Source organism: Arvicanthis niloticus, chromosome 1 (genome assembly GCF_011762505.2).
Source record: "Arvicanthis niloticus isolate mArvNil1 chromosome 1, mArvNil1.pat.X, whole genome shotgun sequence".
NCBI lineage: Eukaryota > Metazoa > Chordata > Mammalia > Rodentia > Muridae > Arvicanthis > Arvicanthis niloticus.
This window is the reverse complement of record NC_047658.1, coordinates 128,608,513-128,632,833: the sequence shown is the minus strand read 5'-3', so window position 1 is coordinate 128,632,833 and position 24,321 is coordinate 128,608,513. Positions and strand designations below refer to the sequence as shown.

Here is a 24,321-nt window from a genome sequence, read left to right as displayed (position 1 = left end):
GCTGGCTCACACAGCTTCAAAGCCTGCAGAGGAAGATAAATGCAACATTAATATTAATATCATCTACGCACAGGAAAACTAGGGAGGCCACAACCTTGGGTGTAGGTATAGCCCACCTTTCAAATTCATGGCCCCATTTTTCAATGTTGTCATGGTTGTGTGTGTGTGTGTGTGTGTGTGTGTGTGTGTGTGTGTCTGCAAATACAGCTTTCTCAGTTTATATCCTGTTACTTGTATGTATGTTTTCATGGACGAACTTTATAAAACATTTACCACTAGGAATATAAGCATCTTCGGGACTCCCAGTCAAAAGATAGTAATGGAATCAGAGATCTCACTCAGTGGCAGATCACATGCCTTGGATGTGTGAGGCTCTTGGTTCAATTGCCAGCACTGTAGAAATGGGTGAGGAGGAAAGATGGGTTAGCAGTTACTATGTAGGTAGGAAGCTGTGGGCATGTTTTAGAATGTGTATATTCTTTAACCGAATATGTATAAATCTTTGCATAGATGGCCCAAGATGGAAGTGTTTTCTTTTTTATTCTAAAAATCACCAATACAAGAACAGGATCTAGAGACACTGTTGAGCTCTGAAAAGCAGAAAATTTTAAGTCCGGCCTTCTGTGGAGTGTGTGCAGAGTTAAGGGGAAATGGTACTGTATTTCTCATTGATCTGAACGTCAAGGGTAATTTATATCACTTCTCTATAAAATTTCTTCCCAGTGTGAATAATAAGTATATTTCATATTTTAGTTACAATTTTTCACAGAGGTTGGATGGCTAGATCTTCTTGCTTGTAAAGGCAGCCACACTCACTATCAAGTGTGAAATAACACATCTGGGCAGAAAATAGCTGGTGTACTTATTACTCACCAGAAGCCAAAACCTTTGACTATAACACAGCATTATATTATTATGAATAAAGCTAACTTGCGGCCACATTATTTTGTTACTAGAATGTAGCCTTAAAAAAAAAAAAAAAAAACAAGAGACTGGTCGGCATGGTAACTCATGTTTAATCCCAGCACTTGGGAGGCAGAGGCAGGCTATCTCTGTGAGTGTGAGGCCAGATTGTTCTACAAAATGAGTTCCAGGACAACCAGGGCTCTAGTACACAGAGAAACCCTGTCTTGGAAAAGACAAACAAACCCAAAACCAAACACAAACAAACAAACATCCCAAGGGACCGGACTATGATCTAAGGATATTTTGAACTTCAACAATTGACAAATCCAAGAAGGTAGATTGTCTGTAGTTTTCAAATTGGTGTCCTCAGAGGTCAAGTGGTTTAGTCAAATCAGTTTGGGGCAAGGAAGGCCTGAAGGTAAGAAGGAGGCCACAATGTGATTCTAGCCAGCTACACGTAGAAAAGGTCCATGGTGATCTAACTACAGTGTTCGCCTATGAAACACTCATGGGAGAATGAATGCTTCCGTGAACATTAAAAAAAACATCACAAAATGACTCCTGTCTGAGTCATTTTGTCTTATAAATGCTTATTTTAGGAAGGGAACAATTATAAGTTTTCATGAATCAACAACAAATGAGAGTGTGTGAGTTCTTCCTGTTTTCTTTTTCATGGATTGGCTCATTAAGAAAACACCAACTAATATGATATACCTTAGATACTAACAACAACTAGATATAGTATTGAATAATTTCTATGCTTTGTGGTTCTATGCTGACCCAGTGGTTCTAGATTCTGTTCATTTTGGATGCTTGTATCTGAGACTTACTAGTTACTAATGAAAAGCCAACTTAGTTATCCTTAGCATTTCATTCGTTGGAAATTATCAGTCGTGAAACTAACATTTCTCCCTGTTCAGTCTCACTCACCTCAATTCAATTCACTGGCTTTTTATGTATTTATTTTTGCTTTAGTTTTGGGGGTGAGGAAGTTAACATATTTCTAGAACAGTGAGGTCAGACTACCCGTGATTTTCTGTGCTGAGCTCTTGGCTCCAGCCCCTTTCTTTGGGCTTCTGTTTACTGTGAGCAGTTGTCATGTGATGTTGAACATACATAGTTTCTTCATCAGATGCTGTAAAGAAATGAAAGATCACACAAATGAGAACTTTTAAGCATGTGTACACACTGAGCTCACACTTCATCACGGCGATTATTTTTTAGCTAACATCGATAATGATACACAGGTCTCCCTTTCTTACTCCTCAGATCATCTAGTGAATAGATATTTTTCACCCCAAAGAACAGGACGTTTAAACCGGCACATCTAAAGCTCTGTACATGGCAAGCACTCAGTCAGCACTTCCTTCAGGAAGCAATGCCAATTCCTGTGGTACTGCTGCTGTTGGACCTGCATCCTCAAGGCAAGAGGACCACAGCTACAGCTGGTCCGGATAGTTCAATGGTTGGTGACCAGATGAACAGAGGACAGTACTGTACTGACTCAAAGTGCCCCAGTGTCTGCTACTTTGTATAGTGAAATTGTTTCACTTTATCCAAATTTTTATTTCATTTTATCTCATTTTATTTTCTAGTTAGTTTTAGAAAAATCACACTAATAGGCTAACCTTGAGTTTGGGTCTTTCTTCCTTAGCCTCCAGTGCTGGTTCTCCAGGTACATCTTACCATGTCGGCTTCTATTATGACCAGTCTGAACTGCTTGCAATTAGAAAAAAAAAAAAAAAAAAAAAAAAAAAAAAAAAAAAAAAAAAACCAAACAAAAACATTTCCCCCTTTCATTGAAAATCTTTTTTTTTCCTCACATAAATTTTTCTGATAACTATTTCTTCTCCCAGTTCTTTCCCACGTCCCCTCTTATCTTGATCTACTCCCTTTCTGTCTCTGACTAGGAAACAAAGAAGCAGCTGGGCAGCATGGTGTGGTAGGACACACAAACCTTTAGTTCCCGCAGAGGCAGGCGGATCTCTGAGGTCCAGGCCAGCCTGGTCTACAGAGCAAGTTCTAGGACAGGGAGGGTTACACAGAAAAACTCTGGAAAAACAAAACAAAAAACCAAACCAACCAACCAACCAAACAACAAAAAATGAAAACAAATAGGCTTCTAAAGAATCATAATAAAATATAATTAGATAAAACAAACAAACAAAAAACCAAAAAAACCCATAACACACCAGAATTGGAAAAAACCAAAATCAAAACAAACAAATAGAAGAGTGCAAGAGAAAGCATTTGTTCTCCTACTCCACGTTCCCATAGTGACACTAACCTAGGAGCCATAATACATGCATAAAGGACCTGGTGCAGACCCTTGCAGGCGGTATGTATGGTGCCTCAGTCTCTGAGTTCATATGAGCTTCGATCATGTTGGTTTAGATAGTCTTGTTTTCTTGGTGTCTTCCATCTCCTCAGCCTTTTAAACTCTTTCTATCTCCTCTTCCACAGGGTTTTGAGCCCCACGAGGGGAGGGATTTGATGGAGACATCCCATTGAGAGCGCGTGCTCATTTCCTTCACAAGGACTATTGCTCTCTGTATTTGATTTCATTTGCTACAGGGGCAAGCTTCTCTGATGATGGCTGAGCAATGCACTGATCTATGAGTATAGCAGAATTAGCAGAATGTCATTAGGAGTCGTCTAATTGCTACTTTTAAAAATTTTTTTAGAAAGGTAATATTGATTTTATCCTAGGTTCCTTGACTATCTAGTCTTAGTTTCTTGGCTATGTGAGCAGTATTGGATATATCTCCTGGAGTGGGCCTCAAGTCAAATTAGATATAGATTGGTTATTGTCACGAGATTTGTGCCACCATTACCCCAGCATACCTTTCAGGCAGGGCACCATTGTAGATCACAGGGTTTGTGGCTGCCTTGGTGTTGACATTTCTATTTTGGTAGTGTGCAGAGTAACTTCCTCTTCCAAAGACATTAGCATGTAGCAGGAAAGGCTCTATGTAGACACCAGCTCAATTTCTCCATGTTCAATGAGTTGTGAAGGTATTGTGTTCAGCACTTGGCCCTTTGTGTCAGCTTCTGGAGAGCAATCTAGAATCTTGACAATGGCCTGAGTTGTTTGGCAATGCCCATGCGACCCCTTTGGACAACAACTCAATTAGATATTAACCCAATCCCACTACTGGAAGCTGCATTTGGTGACAAAAGGTAGCTAGCTGTGGTTCTGTCACTCCTATTACTTAGCAATTTCATTTAGATCACCTTCGTTTATGTATATATTTTAAGAAGCTTCTATTGTATTAATCTCCATCTACCCCTCAAATGGACCTTAATATTAACTGACTTTCCTTTATTCGCTCAACCCTCTTTTCCCTCTTCTTCCCCACTTGATCCTTCCATTCCAGCCTCCCCATCCATTCCTAACTATCTATTCTACTTCCTTTTCCTAATGAGATCTATTTGTAACTTACTTTATACTTAGCCTACCTTATGGATTGCATCTTCATTTAACAGCTAATATTCCATATAGAAGAAAGTACATAATGGATTTGCCTTTCTATGTCTGAGATAATTCACTTAGGATTATTTTTCTAATTCCATCCAATTAGGTGCAAAACCAAACAACAAAAATATGGCTGAGTAATACTATGTTGTGTAAATGGACTACATTTTTCTTTCTTCATTCTTCTGTGAGGGACACCTAGGTTGTTCCCCATTTCTAAACATTATGAACAAAGCAGCAATGAAGATGGTTGGGTAAGTGCCTCTGTGGTAGGATGGAGTGTGCTTTGGGCATGTCCATGAATTATTTACCTGGATCTTGTGGTAGATTGATTTCCATTTTCATGAAGTACCACCACACTGATTTTGACAGTGGCTCTACCAGTTTTTTACTCCCACCAGGAATTGTTTTTGTTTTAACAAACTTGGGTGCCCTTGTGGTTGGTGCGTAGATTGTACAAATTGCTATTGGTGGGTTGTCTTGATGGGTTTTTCCTTAAATATGTATGTATGTAGTTTTCTCCATGTCTTCTGATTAGTTTTGTTTTGAAGCTTATATTGTCACATATGAATATGGCTATACCAGCTTGTTTCAAAGAAAATAACCCATTCTCTTGGACTACCTCTTCTCATTCTTTTACATGGAATATGTCTACCCTTAATGTTAAACTATATTTCTTGGATGTAGCAAAAAGATCATCCTGTTGTATTATCCATTCTGTTAGTCTGTGTCTTTTTATTGGAGAAAAGAACACTGATGTTGAGAGATATCTCTTGTTATTCCTGTTATTTGATTGTTACAGTGTGTTTGTATGTGTTTGGTCTTTTTATACTTGCTCATCTGGGTTTACTTATTGCTTGTGTTTTCTTGGTGTGGCGAAACTCTTAAGGTTCACTTAACACCCTGATAAAAGCTTTCATTTTGTTATTCTAGAATTTTCTCTCAATTTGCTTATTGTGAATAATTTGTCTTTCCCCAATTGGCTTTACTTCTTCTTTTTTCATTCCTTTTAAAATCAAAAAAGAAAACATGTTATTGAGAGAAATTAGTCCAAGACTAATATCAGAAAGGTCTTATTATTTATATTAGAGTTCACGTGTGTCAATTGCCAGCCTCATTGCTGCTGCATCAGAATGTATCTTTCCAAATCAATGCCTTGTGTGAACCTCACATACTATGGTTAAACAAGAAAAATGTATAACTTCCTGTCTTAGGATTTAGCCTATTGATAAATAATTCACCTGTGAATACTTAACTTTTTTTTTTTAAGTACTATTGGCATGATTGTGAATGCTCATGAAATTGCTTTGGTTAATTTTACTAATTTTTTAAAAAAAAGTACTTTGAAACTCTTAGAGGCTATTAAAAGGAATAATAACAACAACAAAAACTGTTCCTGTTTCCCCTGGGGACTTAAATGTTTTTATAATTTTTTTCTTTGCTAAGATTGCATTTCTTTGAAATGCACAAACAATAGGCTTTTGCCTACCAGGAACCTTTGTCTGCTTTAAGATTCATCTTCCTCATCTCCACTGTACCATTTGAACATAGTGATTTACAGATGTTTCGACCCTTGCTTTGGATAGGAAGGGTTCTCAGTGGCCCTGGGGCTGCTGCTCCTGTTTTCTTGGGAAGGTGGTGCAGCTAATTATTGCTTTTGTACCTGCTTTAAAATTTCAAGCAAGTGGGCTGTTTAAATCCACCAAAAGCTCTGCCCCAGTGGACAATGAAAGATGAGACATGGAAAACTGACTCTAAATATGCTAACGGTCAAGGCTATTTTCCCAAGATTGTTGGTAATAAACCTTACTCAATAATTGCTTTATTTACTTATGCGAAGTTTAAAAAAGTTTATTACTTTATTCATATTTTAAAAAAGTACTATGAACTTCAAATAAATGGGATTTTTTAATGTATCACCATTTAAGGATAATAAATAATAAATGCTAGGGATAATAAAGTCCTAAAATTTTCTTCCAGATAAGTAAAAGTTTGCTTATTGTCATGTAGTTAATATTGTGGATGGAACATAGAGACTGTACATACTAAGCATATGTTGTATCACTGAATTATACCCACCACCATCATAATTGCAATTCATAGATCCATTTTTTAAAACTATAGAATAGAGTTTATTCAGGGCATGGGGAGGGGAGTAGAAAAGGTAGTAGAGACAGAGAAAGGCAGAGAGAGAGAGAGAGAAAGAGAGAGAGAGAGAGAGAGAGAGAGAGAGAGAGAGAGAGAGAGAGCAGAGAAGTAGAGGTTGGCCATGAACAGGTGGAGAGAGAAGGGAGGGTAATGGAGCGAGAGTGGGGAAGGGGTGAGGGGTGAGAGGCCAGAGGGAGAGCAGAAAGGTAAGAGAGCAAGAGAAATGGATCCGTACTTCTTATAACCTTATCTGTCATGTTTGATGCATGATAAAACCCACTGAATCAGTTTCTTTGCATTTAAGGGCTCCCTACCTTCCAAAAAGTTCTGAAAAAACTCAAATAACTAGACTTACATTCTTTAGCAGTTTAGCTGTAAGTAACAGCTAGTTTTCACAACTTTTATTAGCCTAAAAATATAATGTTAATTTGAAAGGTGATAAAACAAGATGCATTAGTTATCACTTAAGATTATCTAGAAATGACTGTGAATATATTTGATCTAATACATTAACAGTAGAACCTGGGGCTGGAGAGATGGCTCAGCAGTTAAGAGCACTGACTGCTCTTCCACAGGTTCTGAGTTCAATTCCCAACAACCACATGGTGGCTCACAACCATCTGTAATGGGATCTGATGCACTCTTCTGGTATGTCTGATGACAGCTACAGTGTACTCTTATAAATAATAATAAATAAAAAACAAAACAAACCAAAAAAAGTAGAACCTGTTAAGCACAAATGATACTAATCAGAAAAAATGTGTTCTTGCTGTTTTTGGAAAACATCATACTGACCTCGGGTAAGGCATATATTTTAGATATACTCTAGCTTACAATAAAAGAACAACTAAAGCCTTTTTGAGGCTGTCTTTATGGCAGTGGCGAAGTAATGAAAAGTGGTATACTGTTTTGGTGTGTTTAAAGAAATTTGTTAGAGGAATGAAACAATGGTTATGCTTTATTAGGTTATACATACTGAAAATGCATGTTTGGAGAGCATTACTAGAATATCCTAACAAGCTGAGATGAGAGTAAGAAATGGCAATAATTGCATATTCCTGATATAACATGTTTAAGATTTCCTTCTTTAGTTAAAAGAATTAGAAAATTTTGAATGAGAAGAATCACTGCTTTCAAATAGTTATATTGATTGTGTGTATTATATATATGCGTAGGTCTACAAATATACTCCTATAATATATGAATATGAATATTCATATATATTCATAATATATGAATAATATATTCATAGAGGCACTGTGATATTTAGATGAATATTTATGACTTATATAGATTAATTTTATAGTTTTGCAAACACTGTTATTGTATTTCATGACAAACACTTGGTCATACGGGTCAATATAGTTTAGAGGGGAAGCCATGGGTGGACTTTGTGAAACAGTATTCCAAGTCAGTCAGAGAAATCAGCCCACATGAAACATAATGTACTCTGTGGATGACCTTATCTAAGCTTTGATTCTAGTACATAGGATAGTCTGCCATTCTGAGTTTGTTCCACGGTGAGCAATCAGTTTTGCCAGGCAGTCCTGATTACTGCAGAATGGACTGGACTGCCACGATTGTGAAAATGCCATTTTAAATTGCTTGCCCACTCATGGATCAAAATACAGAACACATAGTTCTAACAGATAATGGAGATTTCTGTTGGAACAATTTAGACCCAAACAGTTTGGGATATCACTGGCAGCATTTGCAAAAAGAAAATCCTAACTCTTTTAGAAGAAAACTGTTTAGAAAGATAATCATAGGAACACATAGGTATTGTGGTAAAGTATTTGGCCAGTCTGTCAAAGGAGAATGCTTCTTATTCACAGGCAGCATCCTGAGAATTTCTTTTTTTGCCCCACAGTATTCAGAATTCATTAAAATTGCTTAATTAGAAAATACATGCCAAAAGTAGAATAAGCACTTTGTTTTCCAAGCCACATACATGATCCTGGAAAGAGTTTAGTGCTAATGTATTGATGTAAGATGATAGATGTGTGTCCCGAATGGCAGAAATACAACTTTTGTTAGAGAAATTCTGCAAACCAATGCCTGGGATGCCTTTGTTTCCTACTCAGTTCTATGAGCTTCATGCTCCTCATACTTTCCCGTTTACTTTTTCTCCAGTGTCTACTGCATCTGCACAGCCTTTAAGCCTTCACTGCTCTTGTCCTTTTACTGTTATTATAAGCATTTTCTAGGCCTATACTCATTTTTCTTAGTATAGTTTAAGATACAGAAAGGATTCTCCAGGTTTTAAAAAGGGGTTTCAAACACCTAACATGCTGTAAAAATGATGGCTGAAGTAGAGAATGAGACACTGATAGAACTAACATAAGGACTAGAGAGATGACCCTGACACTTGCTGCTCTGCTAGAAGGTCTGAGGTCAGTTCCCAGAACCAGTGTTGAGTGCCTCATAACTGCCTGTGATTCCAGGTTCAGAGGATCTAATGTGTTCTACTGGTGTGTCTGTCTGCACTGAATGCTTCATGTGCCACACACACACACACACACACACACACACACACACACACACACACACAGAGAGAGAGAGAGAGAGAGAGAGAGAGAGAGAGAGAGAGAGAGAGAGAGAATTAAATGTCTTGACTGAAATTTTGCATGTATTTTCTTTGTAGTTATGCAAGTATTATGATGGCTAAAGCTATGCTTTAAGTTTAAAATACTGTGCTTAAGAGATTTATTAAAATAAACAAACATACCTCCAATATGTAAGCCCAGGTGTTCAAGGACAGATAGCTTCCTGGAATGCTGGAGGCTATTGTTCATGTAAGGTAACAAGCCACATGTTCACGTCTATAAGCAAGTTTGGTTGCCCCAACTGCACAGGATGTGCTTCATCACACTTAGATGGGAGGTAGATAAGCCAGAAGTACATTAGGACGTATGCTTTCTCTTTATTGGATGAAGGTGGAAAGTACATGGCATTGTGGGTTCTGCCATTATAAGCCTCTGATTTATGTAATTCACCACGGTCCTCTAAGAATTCCAGATACAGACTTGGCCAGTATCCATTGTTCTAGCCAATATTTAATAAAACTTGCTTCAAAGTTGCCTCAAAAATTGTGGTAGTGGTCTTCTTATTCTTGGATAGTGGTATGAACAATATCTTTCAGTGTTGCATGTCGCTTCTGGGAATAGTTTTCTCGACATGGAGGAAAAAGCATACCTTTCCCTTTGGCAAAGTCTTTGCTGATGAGATCAGTTAAAGTAGTGTCTTGAATTTGTTGTCTTCCTCTTGAAATCTTCAGATTTTAGGATTCATTTGTGGGTTTAAGGACACATTCCCATCAAACCTCATTTTTGTTCAAAAACTAGCTCCATGATAGTTGAGGAATATCTAGATGGTTCATCAGTTGATCCAGTGTTCTATAACCTCACACTCCCTAATATCTAGATTGTAATGTTGCTTTCATGATATTCAAGGGACTCATTAAAACAAATGGTCAGATCATCATCAGCAAATAGACATAAAACCTTATAAAACTCAGCAAAAACATATAGTGAAATGTTTATAAAATCACAACTATAGAATTTTTCATACTAAATGTTAATAATCTGGTTTGTATTGTGCTGTAGAGATAGAAAAATAATGTAGTACTTTTCCTTCCATTTTTAGATTTGTTGGCTTAGAATCTGTAAGTTAAACTATCAAAAAACATACTAACATGAGAAAAACAAAGTTTATTGCTGTGTGCAGTGAGCTTGCACAGAAGACTACTGAGTGATAAGTAACTAGAGAAGTGGCTTCAGCATGACTTATAATCTTAACCACTGCACACATGTCTAGAGAGGGTGGGACAAAGGAAAAAGAACTTTGACTTTACTGAGTGGCAAACTATGGAAGTCAAATACAATGAGGATCCAGTGAAAACTATGGTTTCAATAGTTAAAATTCACATACGACCCCTTCTGAGCTGATAAACAGGAGGGAGGGTAGGGAAGACCTTTGGATATCTTCCCTGCCAAATAAAGACACAGAGAAAACTGACATTTGTTGCTTCTCATTTGCTCACAATAGTCCTTTGCTCTATTTCTGGGACATTTTAGAATACCTATGTATAACATGGCATACACTTAAGTGAAATATTTTGGGGCATTGAATTCTGTTATCTTTCTATTTCTCTTGCTGACAGTACACTATTAACAGTTATTTGGTGTTTTTCTACAGAGGAATGTCAGTAAACGTTCAAAACCCAGGCTAGGCTCTTAGCTTCAGAGGAAGAATGTATGTTGTTCTGTTCCTTGCTACTGTAATACAAAGAATTCTTTGTAGTATGTAAATTGAATCTTAATTAGGGACAGAGTAGAGTTGGGAAGACTTAATTGCAAGTAGAAAGATTATTTACTATACTTAAAATATTAAACATAAAACCCTCCCTCTGTTTTACTACCTTACTTCATCTCAAGTTGCCCTGAGGTATTTGGCTGACCTTCATGGTACCAATAAAATTTGATGTTTTTATTTGACTTTTAAGCCAGTCCCGAAAATCAGCATTGTTTTAGAGATTCAATGTCTTAGTTTGCTTTTTATTGCTGAAATGAACACCATGACTAAAGCAAGGCAGGGAGGAAACGCATTATTTCATCATTCAACTCCCAGATTACAGTCCATCACTGGGGCAAGGTAGGGCGGGGACTCAATCTGGAGGCAGAAACTGAAACAGAAAGTGGAGTGCTGCTTCCTTGTTTGCTCCCCTTGACTGGCTCAGTCTATTTTCTTATACAACCCAGGACCACCAGCCCACAGTGGGCTAAGACTTTCCACATCAATCATCAACCAAAAAAAAAAAGCTCCCTTGGGTTTGCCTACAGGCCAGTAGGATGGAGGTACTGTCTCATTTGAGGTTCTGTCTTTCTAGGTGACCCTAACTTGTGTCAAACTGACAAAAAAAAAAAAAAAAAAAAACAAAAACAAAAAAACAAACAAACAAAAAAAAAAAAAAAAAAAAAAACAGTTCCCTCAGAGAACAAAGATATCTATTTCAAATCTGAAGTATTTTTGTTATAATAACTTTAAATCTAATAAAAATCTGACCAGCTTAAGGTTTATAACACATTTCCATGATTTTTATTGAGAGTAGAGATGAAAATTTCTTTTATAAGCAGATGTTGCTAAAATTCTTTCCCTAGGGGGAGACATAAGCAGTATCTTTCCTCTTCCTAAAGTCTCAGTGATGAACAGAGGCAAAATTCCACCAAAGTCCACTGTGGAGAACCCATGAGTTTCCTTGATTTTCATATAGAGCATAGGTGAGAGTTTACTTACAGTGGGGCAGATGCTCCTCCTCCATAAAAGCCACACCTGGAAAGCTTTACCCCTCATGGACTATGCCTACACTGAGCACCCTGCCCTTTTTTATTTCCAACATATATCTTCTATCTGCTTCCCCTAAATCTTAGAGCCATATTGTGTTAGGGCAGAATTGCATGTATCTGGTGTGAGTGGTGGCTGGATATCCTGGAAAGGTTTTCACAAACCTACCTGTGCACTCTTTCTGGGAGGGAAGGTCAGTAGGCCTCAATAGACAACAGGCCTGGCTGTGCTTAGCCTTTGCAAGGAGATTCAACAGAACTCCTGAAGATGAAAGCCTGACTGGGAAGACTGTCCTGTACAATGGTAGAACACTCCAAGGTTACTAATAAAAATGTTAAGAAGCATGGTTCTACTGGGGAACTGGAGTTCCCTTTTAGGTTCTTAGTTTCATTTAAAACTGAACTAAGAGGGATGCTGGGGATAGTTTAATTAGATTTTCAGAGGAAAACAATAGGTCAGGCAAGCTGTGAAGCTCACTTGCCCTTGAGTTAGGATTGGAGAGGGAAGGTGTGTTCAGCAGTAAAGATCAGCAAGGCAGTGTATAATTAAAGGGAGGGGGAGGGGTGGGAAGCTTCAGAGACAGAGTGAGAATGCATCTTAAGGCTTTTGACAAATATCCAAAAAGAGATAAAGATAAAGAAAAAGAAGAAAACACCGGTAGTTCCAGGCTGTGGCTTGAGTACAGAAAGCATTGAATTCCAAGCTCTTGAATCCTGGGACAGAGGCTGCACAGTTTACTAAAGAGTACAAACTCCTGAGAACTAGATAGGCTAGTAACCTGAGGTAAAAAAAACCCTGGAGCATAGGCCTTTCACACCTCCTGTTTGAATAAAATGGGTGTTTGGGTGTAGGCTCTCTGCTTTACCAGAAGGCCAACCTGCCCTGGTCATGCTCCATTCTTCATGACGAACAGTTTCTTATGTTTCTCTGCCATTCTATAAGACAATCTTAAAACAAACAAACAAACAAACAAGCAAAAAACCAACCACAGTTTTTTTGTTGAGACACAGAGAGATGGTGTCAAGAAACCATGGCTCAGTGGCCATGCAGTGCTCTCACCAATGTTAACCTACTCAATTAGAAGTGTTGGGAATCACTTGTATGCTGTGTGTTTTCCTATGTATCCTAATTCAGTTTCCTAAAATTGGAGCGGAAAAACAGCCATGTAAAGTGCCATTAATCATAGTTAACTATTTTATAGTGCATATGCTAGTGGTCATGAACTAAACCAAGCATCTTTTATTGCCTTTAAAAGATATGAAAAGTACCTTCTCTCATTGTCCTTTCTACTTTGTAGAGGAAGCAGTCGAGCATCTCAGCTATCTTTGTTAATATCATTAGACTCCCCTCTAAAACAACACATGCATTGACTCATTACTTCAAGTATTGGGATAACTTGAATAATTATGCCAGCCTAATTATGGAGATATGTTATCTAGGAAGTCTATGGTCTTTATGGTGCATGAAAATAACTTATTTCTGGAATTCTGTTTTAATTTCTCAGCAATATTTCCAAAAAGTCTGAGTTCTGAAGATAATTTGGTTAATTAGTTTTGAAATTTCAGTACTGATTATCAAAAGACCTTCTATTGTCTGATTTCTTCACTGTGAAGTTTTCATGATTAACAATTTTTATTCTACTTACTAGCCTAAGCACCACTTTTGAAATGTCTCTCATTTGTCTGAGCAAGAAATTGGTTGCTTCATTCAACCATCAAACTAAAAACAAGAGCAAAGAAAAGTCAAGTTAACCTAACCAAATGGGGGCACATTTCAGGTGTGAGACTGTGTGAAAGGCAGAATAGAATGTCCCGACTTTTCTGTGCACTCAGAGTTGTATCATATGCTGTAGGTAAATTATCTGTTTTGTAAGTGAGGCCAAAGTGTGCTCTTTCAGCTAACTGTGAAAGCATTCTTGAAAGCCCATGAAACCTTATTATTCTAATTACTATCACAAGGGGTTGATAAATGAATGATGAGGCCAGGTCTTATTGTCATTAAATAGACCATACTCAATTATTCATCCCCAGGTCTGGGGTTACAGCCCAGAGTGCAGTGCACACTGTACCAGGGCTCTGAGACCCAGAGACCAGATTACAGTCTTGGTAGATGGCATTTGTTGAAAGCAATTCAAGGGGGGTAGCACACATCTTTCAGTCAGACATTTGGGTGACTTACAACCTGTAGATGTTCAAGGTTTACATGTGAAGGTTAATTTTATGCTAACCATATAGTAAAGATTCTTTAAATTATCCAGACAACTAGATTTAGGTAAGAAAGTAGAATCATTGTAGGAAAAAGATAAAGATGTTTTCTTGATTTTTGGTTTTCTATTGACTATGTTTTTTTCTTTTTCGCTTTCTGATATTTACCCAGGCTTTCTACTGTGAAGAACACTGTGTTTCCATATTTGTGCATTTTCCTTTTGTACCTTGTATCTAATTACATAGTGCAAGATGTTGTTTTGGTTAAAAATCTGTTGTCAGGGACCACATGATTGGCAGGTACTTGTTTTACTTCACCCTGAAGCTGTGCTGGTTCATGACAAAGGTCAGTCGTAAACACAATGTTAAGGAAAGTTGCTCCATTACCTTCCTGATCTAAACAGCCATGTCCCTGTCCCCTCTTCTGGATCTGTGTGTAACAATGATGCTTCTTTTTATCTATAGGCATCAGATTTGAGGGAAGACAAAGAAGGTCTTCCTTGTAAACCGTAATTCTCAGCTCACTCTATGGCCTTTGGCTCTGTTTCAAAAGCACCCCTAAGATTTTTGATAAATTAAGTCTATTTTATTTAAATAACTACTCTGGCTGTTGTGATATTAGGAGCTAGGGAGTAATTGTGTTTGCTGTTCTATGATCCGTGTGTGTGTGTGTGTGTGTGTGTGTGTGTTAGAGACCAGAAAAAGAGCAGGATATTAGGAAAAAGGAAAACTCATATTAAATTATGTGGTGCCCAGTGGTCTGGACTTCCTCTTAAAACCAGACAAAATAGGATAGTGTGTGTATTACTTACTTTTCTGTTGCTGTGATAAACTACTCGAACAAAAGCTACTGACAAAAGAAAGGATTTATTTTGGCTTATGGTTCTAGAGACACAGAGCACATCATGTTGGGAAAGTCATGACAACAGATAGGAACAGGATGGCAGTGGGAACAGGAAACTGATTATATCTTCATCTACACACAGAAAACAGAGCAGGAATTTGCTTCAGGCTACAAAACCACAAAGCTTGCCTCCAGTGTCAGACTTCCTCCAGTAAGGCTACATCTTCAGAAGGTTCTATAACCTCACCAAACACCTCCAGCAGCTTGGGGTCAAGCATTTGATGCATGAGCTTTGGAGGACATTTCACATTCAGATAACCACAGATGGTGATTGAAAGACAAACCTAAACTACACTTGAGGTCAAGAAAACTATCAGTAACTAATGAAAGAAACAAAAACTTTTGGATATTCAAACAAAAGCATATTTTTAATAGCCAATAACATCTTTATTAGTGTCACACAAATATGGTCTCACATTATTAAATGAATTTGGAATTAATCTCTTAATCATTGTAATTTGGCTGTAATCATTTTCATCTCTCTAAAGTTTTACTGATTTAATGTTCATCAATTCATAAAATTAGCATAATTATCTGTTCACACAATTAAAAACATTGGTCCCAATAGAGAGGAGAATAGCTATTTTCATATACTTCTGGTTGTTCAGATTAAAAAAAAAAGACATGCTATCTAATTGTCTATCCATGTAGAAAGTGTTCTAAATTCAGCAGGGTAAACAGAATATGATTTATAATAAAATTTGAGTATCTTCAGTCCTGGATATTTGTTCTTTATATTTAAGAAAATAATCTATGATAGTTGCTTTTGAATGACTGGGAAGTATCCAGCAAGCAAAAGTAAATTGAGCAGAGAGAAGTGTAGGATAGATAAGCAACACCCAACAGAAAAGACTGGAGTAGCATGATTGGCAGAGCAGATAAAAGCATCATTAAATCAGGGCCTTACAAACACCCAGCAGAAATCAACTGGGAAAACTAAAGAAATCAGGTGGAATTCCACAGTGACCTCTCTCTCTCCATGGATGAGCTCTTGGCTCTGTTCTCCCACAGAAAATATTTTTTATAGCAGAGATATACAAAAGCTGGTTTTAAAAGTTTACCTTCTAGTTGTTCTAAAAAGGATGCAATGTTTTCAATGCCCTTCACTCTTGGTGGTTTTTTTTTTTTTCTTTCTCTCTCTCTCTCTTTTCTCCATCACACAGCTAGGGCACAAGTATCCCCAGGACAAAGGGTTTCAACAGGCTTGAACAGCACATGATAGTTTACCACTGGCAGTACAGTATTATTATGAATTGGTCATTTTGTTACAGTTAAATGACAAATTCTGATTTTATTACCAAGGATATCTTGTTCTATATATGTATTTATTATAACAAACAAAGGCACGATAACTCCTATATATTTGTGTGTGTGTTTTAAGATTTAGAAATTCTGATGCCATATAATTGAATTATAGTCAGTTCTGTTATGATACAAGATATGGGTTCCTCCAAAATCTCACTTCAGTATATGAATTTGAATACACAATGAATTTTATAGGGAAGCCATAGTTGGAACACAATTATTCAAAAACATTTCTAGTGACACACTAAAAAGAAAAAGAAAAAAATTGAGAAAAATAGCATTAACATTCAACACGGGTTAAGAAATACATGTGCTCTATAGTACATTTGGCAGGATGCTTTGAGAAAGACTTGAAACTTGCTTGTGGAAGTTTTTAAAAATAGTTTCTGCTTGTGAATTGTCAAGTGTGAGGGGAGGTCACCTTGACAGTGAGTGGGTGTGGCTTTTCTGGTACTGCAAGTTAAGCAGTGAGACACGCTATCTGCATTCTGGGTATTTCTGATGCTTTTTGGCATTGATGATACACTTTTCTATACTCACTCAGTATTTCTGATGAATGAAATTACAGACAGGCAAAGCTAAGATTCATATTTTGCTCAAGTCGGTCCATGGTATACATCCATCACATTAGAACAAATTTTAGTGCGGAAATAAGAATTGTTGTAGAATTGGCTTCAATGCTCCCAACATCTGTGTCTCATCTTGTTCCTGCAACCTCCTTGGAAAGGAGTGAAAGAATTGTTGAGATATTGTTGGTTGGGAAATCCTGACTTATTAAAGGCCCTGTAACAGGAATCTTGTGCCAGACCCTGACCAGGTAACTGAGAGTCCTGAGGATGGGCATTTGCATCTGAAAAGCATGATTCATGATCAGGGGACAGAAAGCATCATATGCATGGGCAGGGCCATGGAGTCAGACCACAGAGGCTGCTTAGAACTAACAGAAGCTCTTCTGTACTTAGAGCCTCTGGTTCAGCATTTTACAAAGTGTGTGCCCCTGTTCCGGACTTAATATCTGTATAACAAATGGTGCTTAAATACAATGCTCGCTTTGTTGCAAGGGTCTGAAAAGTGAGTCATGAGATCTCAGTTTATAGTATCTTACACTGTTTAGTTAAGTATTTTAAAATGTTGCAACTGCATGGTAGTGAGTTCTCATCTGCAGTCAACTTTACATCTTTTTATTGAGTGTCTTCTGCAGTCGAGATTAACAACACAGGTCAAACAATTGTCCAGCTGTTCATGAATGACTTTGGGTGTTATTTGCTGACTGTAGAGATTTCACCATAATGAGTGTGTTTGTATGTCAGACCATATGTGGGCACTTGCTCTCAGGTGTGTAAGGAAGGAATATTCTGTGCTTAGCATGGTCACTAAGGAACATTTTCTATAAAAATCCTTCTCTAATCTTCATCTTAAAAGACTTAGTCTGTGTGGTAGTGACTTGTCATAGTCATTCATGAAGGATTTCATTTGCAAAGCCACACTTTTAGGGGCCACCCAACTGATCATCACTTTGTACCTGCAGAATCACAATCTACTCTAATTGTCCCATCTCATTAGGTCACATGTCTCTAGGCCTCCAGAGAAGAGAAGCCAGAGCCACCTCGAATTCTAAAGTTCTTTCCATGAAACAGACAACAAAATGAGTATGTTAGCCAGGTAGGGCTGATAGAATTTAGACTGGATGGCAAAAGCAACAAGCATGTTGGCTGGCTATCCATAGTGGCATATGGGTGCTCAAAGCATCCCAGTTGCATATAGACAACTAGTCGTGTGCTTTTATTAACTTTTTCTGTCCTCACATGGTGGACAGAGGATGGCAAATTCTGACTACGAGACAGCAATCTCTTCAACCATCTAAGGGTTTTCCCTTCACTACCTAATTGTCATTTGTATGTGTGATATTTTAGGTGATGTCCTCAGATACTGTGATGCCCATAAAATGGTATTACCTTATAGCATTGTCAGCATGGGGGTCTGTGCACATGTATATTATGGCATTTGAACAAACACAAAATTGACCAGTGTTGTATTTCTCAGCCCACATCCCTTCAGAATGTGTCCTTGTTAGAACACAGTCTTGCTGTTCAGTGACTCAGGACTGTAGATCCTGAAGTGACCACTCCACTTTGGGGATTATACTAACATGGTGGGGTGAGAGGAGCCAGCATTTGGTACCTAACAACAATCAAAAGCAACAATCAAAATATATAACATGTTCACCTTCTACATTTTGATAAATTAGTGTTTTAGTGGCCACTGATGTGAGTACTGAGAATGTTTTGCTATTTGGGAGTCATGATTAAAATTTAAAGTTTAAAAAATTAAAGGCACATTTAAATTTAAAGTTTAAATTTAAATCCCTTTCTGAGTTTGAGACCTAAACTTTTTCTTTCTCTCTCCTTTTCTTCAACTCCATCTGTTTTGGAGTGTGACTTTTGTGTTTTAAGCCATAACTGCTCTCATGAAATTAAATACCAGGTCAATTTGTCCTCAACTCTTTCTTGTTTTCTTTTTTCCATTATTTATTTTAAAGGGATTATTTTTTAAAGGGAAAAATAAAAGTTCTGGTTTATAGAACCTGACATAAACTTTAGGTTTAATTTTATATGTATTAGAAATGAGGAGGAGGATTCTCTGTTTGACACTTGGAACAAAGTCCCCTGCCTTCTGATGACTCCAGGTCATCAGAAGTGAGACTAAAAATATCTAACCCTTCCTGGTCAGAATTAATAAAAAATTAAACATGCATTAAATGTTTCTGGATTATAGATATTTACAAAGATACCTAAAATCATGTTTGCATATTTGACATAAGGTAGAAGTGTCACTGTGTAAGTATTCAAAGGGGGTATATGGGAGGGCGGGTTGCCATCCAGAATGTGGGAGGAATAGAGAAATATGTTCAATAAACTATATAACATTTGTGCCAAAAAATGAGTCTTTAGGTTATAAAATATAGCATAGATTCAGTTGCTATGGGTATGGAGAATCCAGAAGAACGAAGATAGAAGACCCAACAAAATTAAATGTCTCCTACTTGTGTGTCAAGACATGCCCTCCTACCTCTTATTTTCTTGTCACAGGGAAGCAAAGAAATTTGTGAGTGAGAATGAAGGAGCTCTTGGGAAAGGAAAGGGAAAGAAGTGGTTTGCATTTAAGATGATGATGGCCAAGGTAAGCATTATCCTAACTCAGTCTGTCAGTGTTACAATGACCCCATAGAGAAAAGGAACACTGTTTGTTCTGAGGGGGCCAATCTTTAACTCTTTGCATACAGCAAAGGCTAGTATAGTAAATGCATGGTCCATATTTGTTGTATTAAAATTTGGGGGTGGATTTAGGATTATTCTTTAAGGCAAAGTAAGAAGTTTAAATAGTTGCAAATACTGATTTATACCATTTATGACTTTTATGTCATTTATAATGTGCATAATTTTAGCACTTCTATGCATAAAAGACTGTGCAGCTGGTCCATTTTTATTTTCTGAAGGTTCTAGGGACTCCTATGGTCAAGGCTTTCTTTCTAAATGTCTATGAGTTTAAGGGCTGTAACCTCCCTATCCCACCCCATAGCCTTTTCTTTTTCTGTCAGGAATATCAATTATAAACTGGAAATAAGACAAGAGAAAATAATATATCCATACAAACACGGGTTTTTAGAGAAATATAGGAAAGAAGCTTGCTTTTATATGCACTTATTGTGGCTAAGCATAACACTGAATGTCTCTATAAAGTTGCACTTCTCACAGTGAAGTAAGTCCATAGGTATGATTAGCCTCTATTTACAAATTCTGTAAAAACTGTGTCTGTGTGTATTCTATTGAGAGAGAGGTTTGCAAGGAAACTGAAGATCTTTATTTTCGTTTAAGTGCACACAAATAGTTAACTTTATTCGCCTTTTATCTTTGAAATGCATTCAGTCATTCTGTGTGTGACTAAGCTTTGTTCCTTGCCTCTTTACTGCATGATTTGAGTCATGGGATACAGCTCTTGATGCTGTGGGGGTTACAGCTCATGTTTAAAAGTATTGCATTATGCATTGTATGAAGATGTCACAATTTACATATTCACATATTCTACTGCAGATGGGCATTTGGACCATTCCTAGGTTTGAGTAATCTTTTGAACTTCAGATTTAGACTGTTGTGTCTACTTAGCTCTTTCTCACACTGTCCTAAGAAACACATATGGAAGATTTTCTGCCTCTTTCCAATTTCTCCTTAGTCCTCTTAACCATGGATAACCCAACACTGTGGAGTAAAGTGGAAGAAAGACTTTTGAAAAATGAATTCATTATCTTTCTGTGGTGCCATTTCTTTCTATTTAGTTGAATATTGTCCTTTCTCAAAATGAAGTGTCCCATGTAAATGATGGTATGAACTCAAATAATCTGTGTTCACACGGGCTACTTTAGGAGGCCAGAAGAGTTTGAAGGAAGATACTACGTTTTATTCATAAGTCTATCAGTTTCTCATGCATTGAATATTAAACACTGAGTTTATGGCAATCACCTTACTAACATAGGTCTTATTTTATTGTCTGGTACAATACATAGATCTGTCTGAGTGATCAGTATAGTCCCTCTAAACAGAATCAGTGTGTGTGTGTGTTTGTATTTTTCTGTTTGTTTTGGAACTGGATGTCTGACAATCAATATTTCTTTTTTAAAATTATGTGAGAATGGTGGAAAATAGAAATGGAAGTGGATCCTGCTGTTTTTATAAAACAGCAGTATTTGGTGCCAGAGAGCTCTCTGGAAGACATTGTCTTGTGATTTCAGGGAAATGGGAAAACAAATATCTAGAAACACAAGAGATTGTGCTTTACTAGTGTTTGACTTTATTTTCAGAAATGGGCAAAATTCCTCCGTGATTTTGAGAACTTCAAAGCTGCTTGCGTCCCCTGGGAAAACAAAATCAAGGCAATTGAAAGTAAGTATTCACCAGATATAATTAGACAAGGAAAGCTCCTTGCGAATAAAGTTTCATAAGCTTTTTACAGACCTTTCCCCATTAACGGACTCTTGGGAAAATTGAAAACCAACCAAACTGTGAGCACAACTAACAAAGCAAAGCTTGACTCCATCATTGTAAAGCCTTGCACTAGTCAGCTAGCTGTTGAGAGGAAACGCCTGAGCTAATAGACTTAAAAAGACAGAATGTTTGTTTTGGCTCACTGTTTCAATTCACAGTACATAGTCACCTGACCCTGTTGCACTGGGCCAGTCTTGGCTTCATACATAGTACAGGGATTGTGTGGTAGAAGTAGCCTGATTCCTGCACAAGGCAGTGAGGATGCAAAGACAGGGGCCTTGGTCCTGTTCTATTCTACATGTTGTATTCTCAATGACTTGACTTCCTTACTCTAGACTTCCTTCTCCTAAAGATGCCGCAACCTCTGTGCAACATGAGTGGGGGACAGTCCAGATTCAAACTGTGTCATTGTACCAGTGCTTATCAAGGACAACACTGGAAATGTCATTTTCTTGTTTTAGGCTAGGAAAAGTACAACTCTCTCAGGCAGGAAAGGTATTATTATGTCCAAGGACACTGCCCATATTGTGAAGGCAGTGAATAATATACTGAAAACAAATACTCTTTGGAACTTTAGATGATAACCAAAAGGACCATTTTCCAAAACCATAAAACTTAATAGCTCACATCCAAACTCTTAAAGAAGAGTAAACACAAAGAATTTGCTATCTTGATGTCATAATGGACTTTCATTCTATGCGACACTCAGCTTGTACAGACATGCCAAAGCTTAATATAGTTCCATTTGCAAAGAATAAAGCGACTAAAATTTAAATACTGTATAAGAAAGTGCATCAGTAAAAGTATTATATGTAGAGAAAAATGGATATTTGGGAAAAAAATTACAATTTTGTCAGGTGTGGTTCCTAGAGTTACTGCAAAGATAATGATTTTATCCATGCTTATCCAGATCTGAAGCTGGCTTTCCTGCTGTTAAATATGACATTGCATAATTTATACAGAAGATAAAACAGCTGATACTTATTTCACTGAGATGACTGGGCGTGTTTAGAGGTAGCTGTCTCTCAGGCCTTGGCCCCTCATTAAATGAGTCACTAATGGCAATGAATTAAAATATATCAGCTCAGTATTTTCATGTCTCTCCATGTGTTCCTCATAGCATGCCTTTATTGCCAGATTTTCCTTCAGTGATTTTTCTTATTTAAAATTCTATTTTTTAGTGAATCTTTTTTATATAATCTCACTCAACTTTATGCTTATTTTCCTTTTCTTTCTTTCTTTCTTTCTTTCTTTCTTTCTTTCTTTCTTTCTTTCATTCTTTCTTTCTTTTTTGGTTTTTGTTTTTTTGTTTTTCGAGACAGGGTTTCTCTGTGTAGCCCTGGCTGTCCTGGAACTCACTCTGTAGACCAGGCTGGCCTTGAACTCAGAAATCCACCTGCCTCTGCCTCCCAAGTGCTGGGATTAAAGGCATGTGCCACCACCGCCCGGCTTATGCTTATTTTTCTTAATAGACATGAAAGCAGGTATTTTGTTTTGTTTATACCTAGAGCCTACTTGGCACTCAACAAATATGTAATGAATCAAATTACAGATGTATTTTCCAAAGGTCTACCTCACTTTAGATATTATTAGAAGGGGATTCATGTATATGAAAAATTTTATATAGAATTCCTAGATTTTAATGGCACAGCTGAAATATATAATCTAGTCCCAAAGAACAGAACATATGGAACATTAAGATCTTGTTTAAGGGCCAGCAAGATGTCTGAGTGAGTAGGTACTATTAAGCCTGATGAACTGAGTTCATTCTTCCAGACCCACAGGAGGAGGGAGCCAGATCCATAAGCTGTCCTTTGACTCATACGTATGCGTCATGACATGAACACAATAAAAGTGTAATAGGATTTAAAAGTTAGAAAACATATTTAAAGAAAGACCTTGATTAATTTACATGGGAAAAACCTTTGTATTTGTTATTGCTCTGTCAAATATTGGCTGTCTTCCTTTCAGCAAGTTGTTTTAGCCCTCTGGTCTTTATGACATGTCTAGATCAGATGTGAGATGTATTATGAGAAACTTGTTATTTGTATAGATATGTAGAAAATATACAATAACAAAGAAACATTTCCTTTCTTTTTAAAGTACAGTAGAACATGTAGATTTGAGCGTAATTCAGTAGCAACACTGTGTTAATTTGTGTTTTATAAACAAAGGTGGAATTATCTTGATTATAATTATATATAGGAATGGAATATATATGCATATATATAGATGAATTATTCATAGACACACACACAATTTTCAGCTAGCCATTATGTCATAGATATTACTAGAAACTCACACTTCCTTCAGTTATATTCCTTCTTCTTTCAGCAAATTTGAAGCAGCTAAACTGGTCAGTTAACCAAGTAGGGACTATTTCCCTTTCCATGTAAAATTTGCTGTTTGAGTGGTTGTCCTGTTTCTTCACCAGGACTGATCCTTCTCAGCTGTGAAGAACTGGACTCCTTCCAGCCAGCACTTTAGCGATGACTTACCTAATGACACATGGGTCCAACACTGCACCAACATCACTTCTCCTGATGTTAATGTGTCTACATTTCCTTCCTAGTACATAGCACTGCCGTAGTATTAGTTGAGTACAGTTGTAGCAGAGCTGACAGAGAAAGTCTGCCAAGCGCCAGCCTATGTAGCTGTTTACTTTGACCAAGATTTTAGAAGCTTCTTGCTTTCTGTGCGTGACTAGCACTTCTGCCAGGTCAGTGGATGGTGTGTGCTGCAGAATCCATGGACAGTTGTTATATCTGGGGAATGTGTTTATTTCTCAGTTATTTACTTTGAGGATGTTATTTCATCACATGTCTATTCTGTAGCATTCCAGTGTACTATTATAGTCATAAGTACACCACACACTTTCAGATTATTTTCTGAGGCAGAACTCATGAAACATGAAGGCCTCTGCTCTTTGTGCTATTGAATGTAATAACCATCTCATAGGCATCACTCTGCCTGGAAAAGTATATTTCTAAGATGGTC

General features: G+C 37.2%; 1 protein-coding gene across 4 annotated transcripts in view; it reads left to right on the top strand.

Annotated features, from left to right (window-relative positions):
* Tmc1 (transmembrane channel like 1) overlaps nucleotides 1–24,321 on the top strand; it is a 159,085-nt gene that overhangs the window by 68,359 nt on the left and 66,405 nt on the right. For all 4 annotated transcript variants that reach the window (XM_076928178.1, XM_076928175.1, XM_076928173.1 and 1 more), the window contains 2 exons: nucleotides 19,375–19,465; nucleotides 21,141–21,222. In XM_076928178.1, the coding sequence (XP_076784293.1) occupies nucleotides 19,375–19,465; nucleotides 21,141–21,222 (173 nt within the window). The remainder of the gene's footprint in view (nucleotides 1–19,374; nucleotides 19,466–21,140; nucleotides 21,223–24,321) is intronic.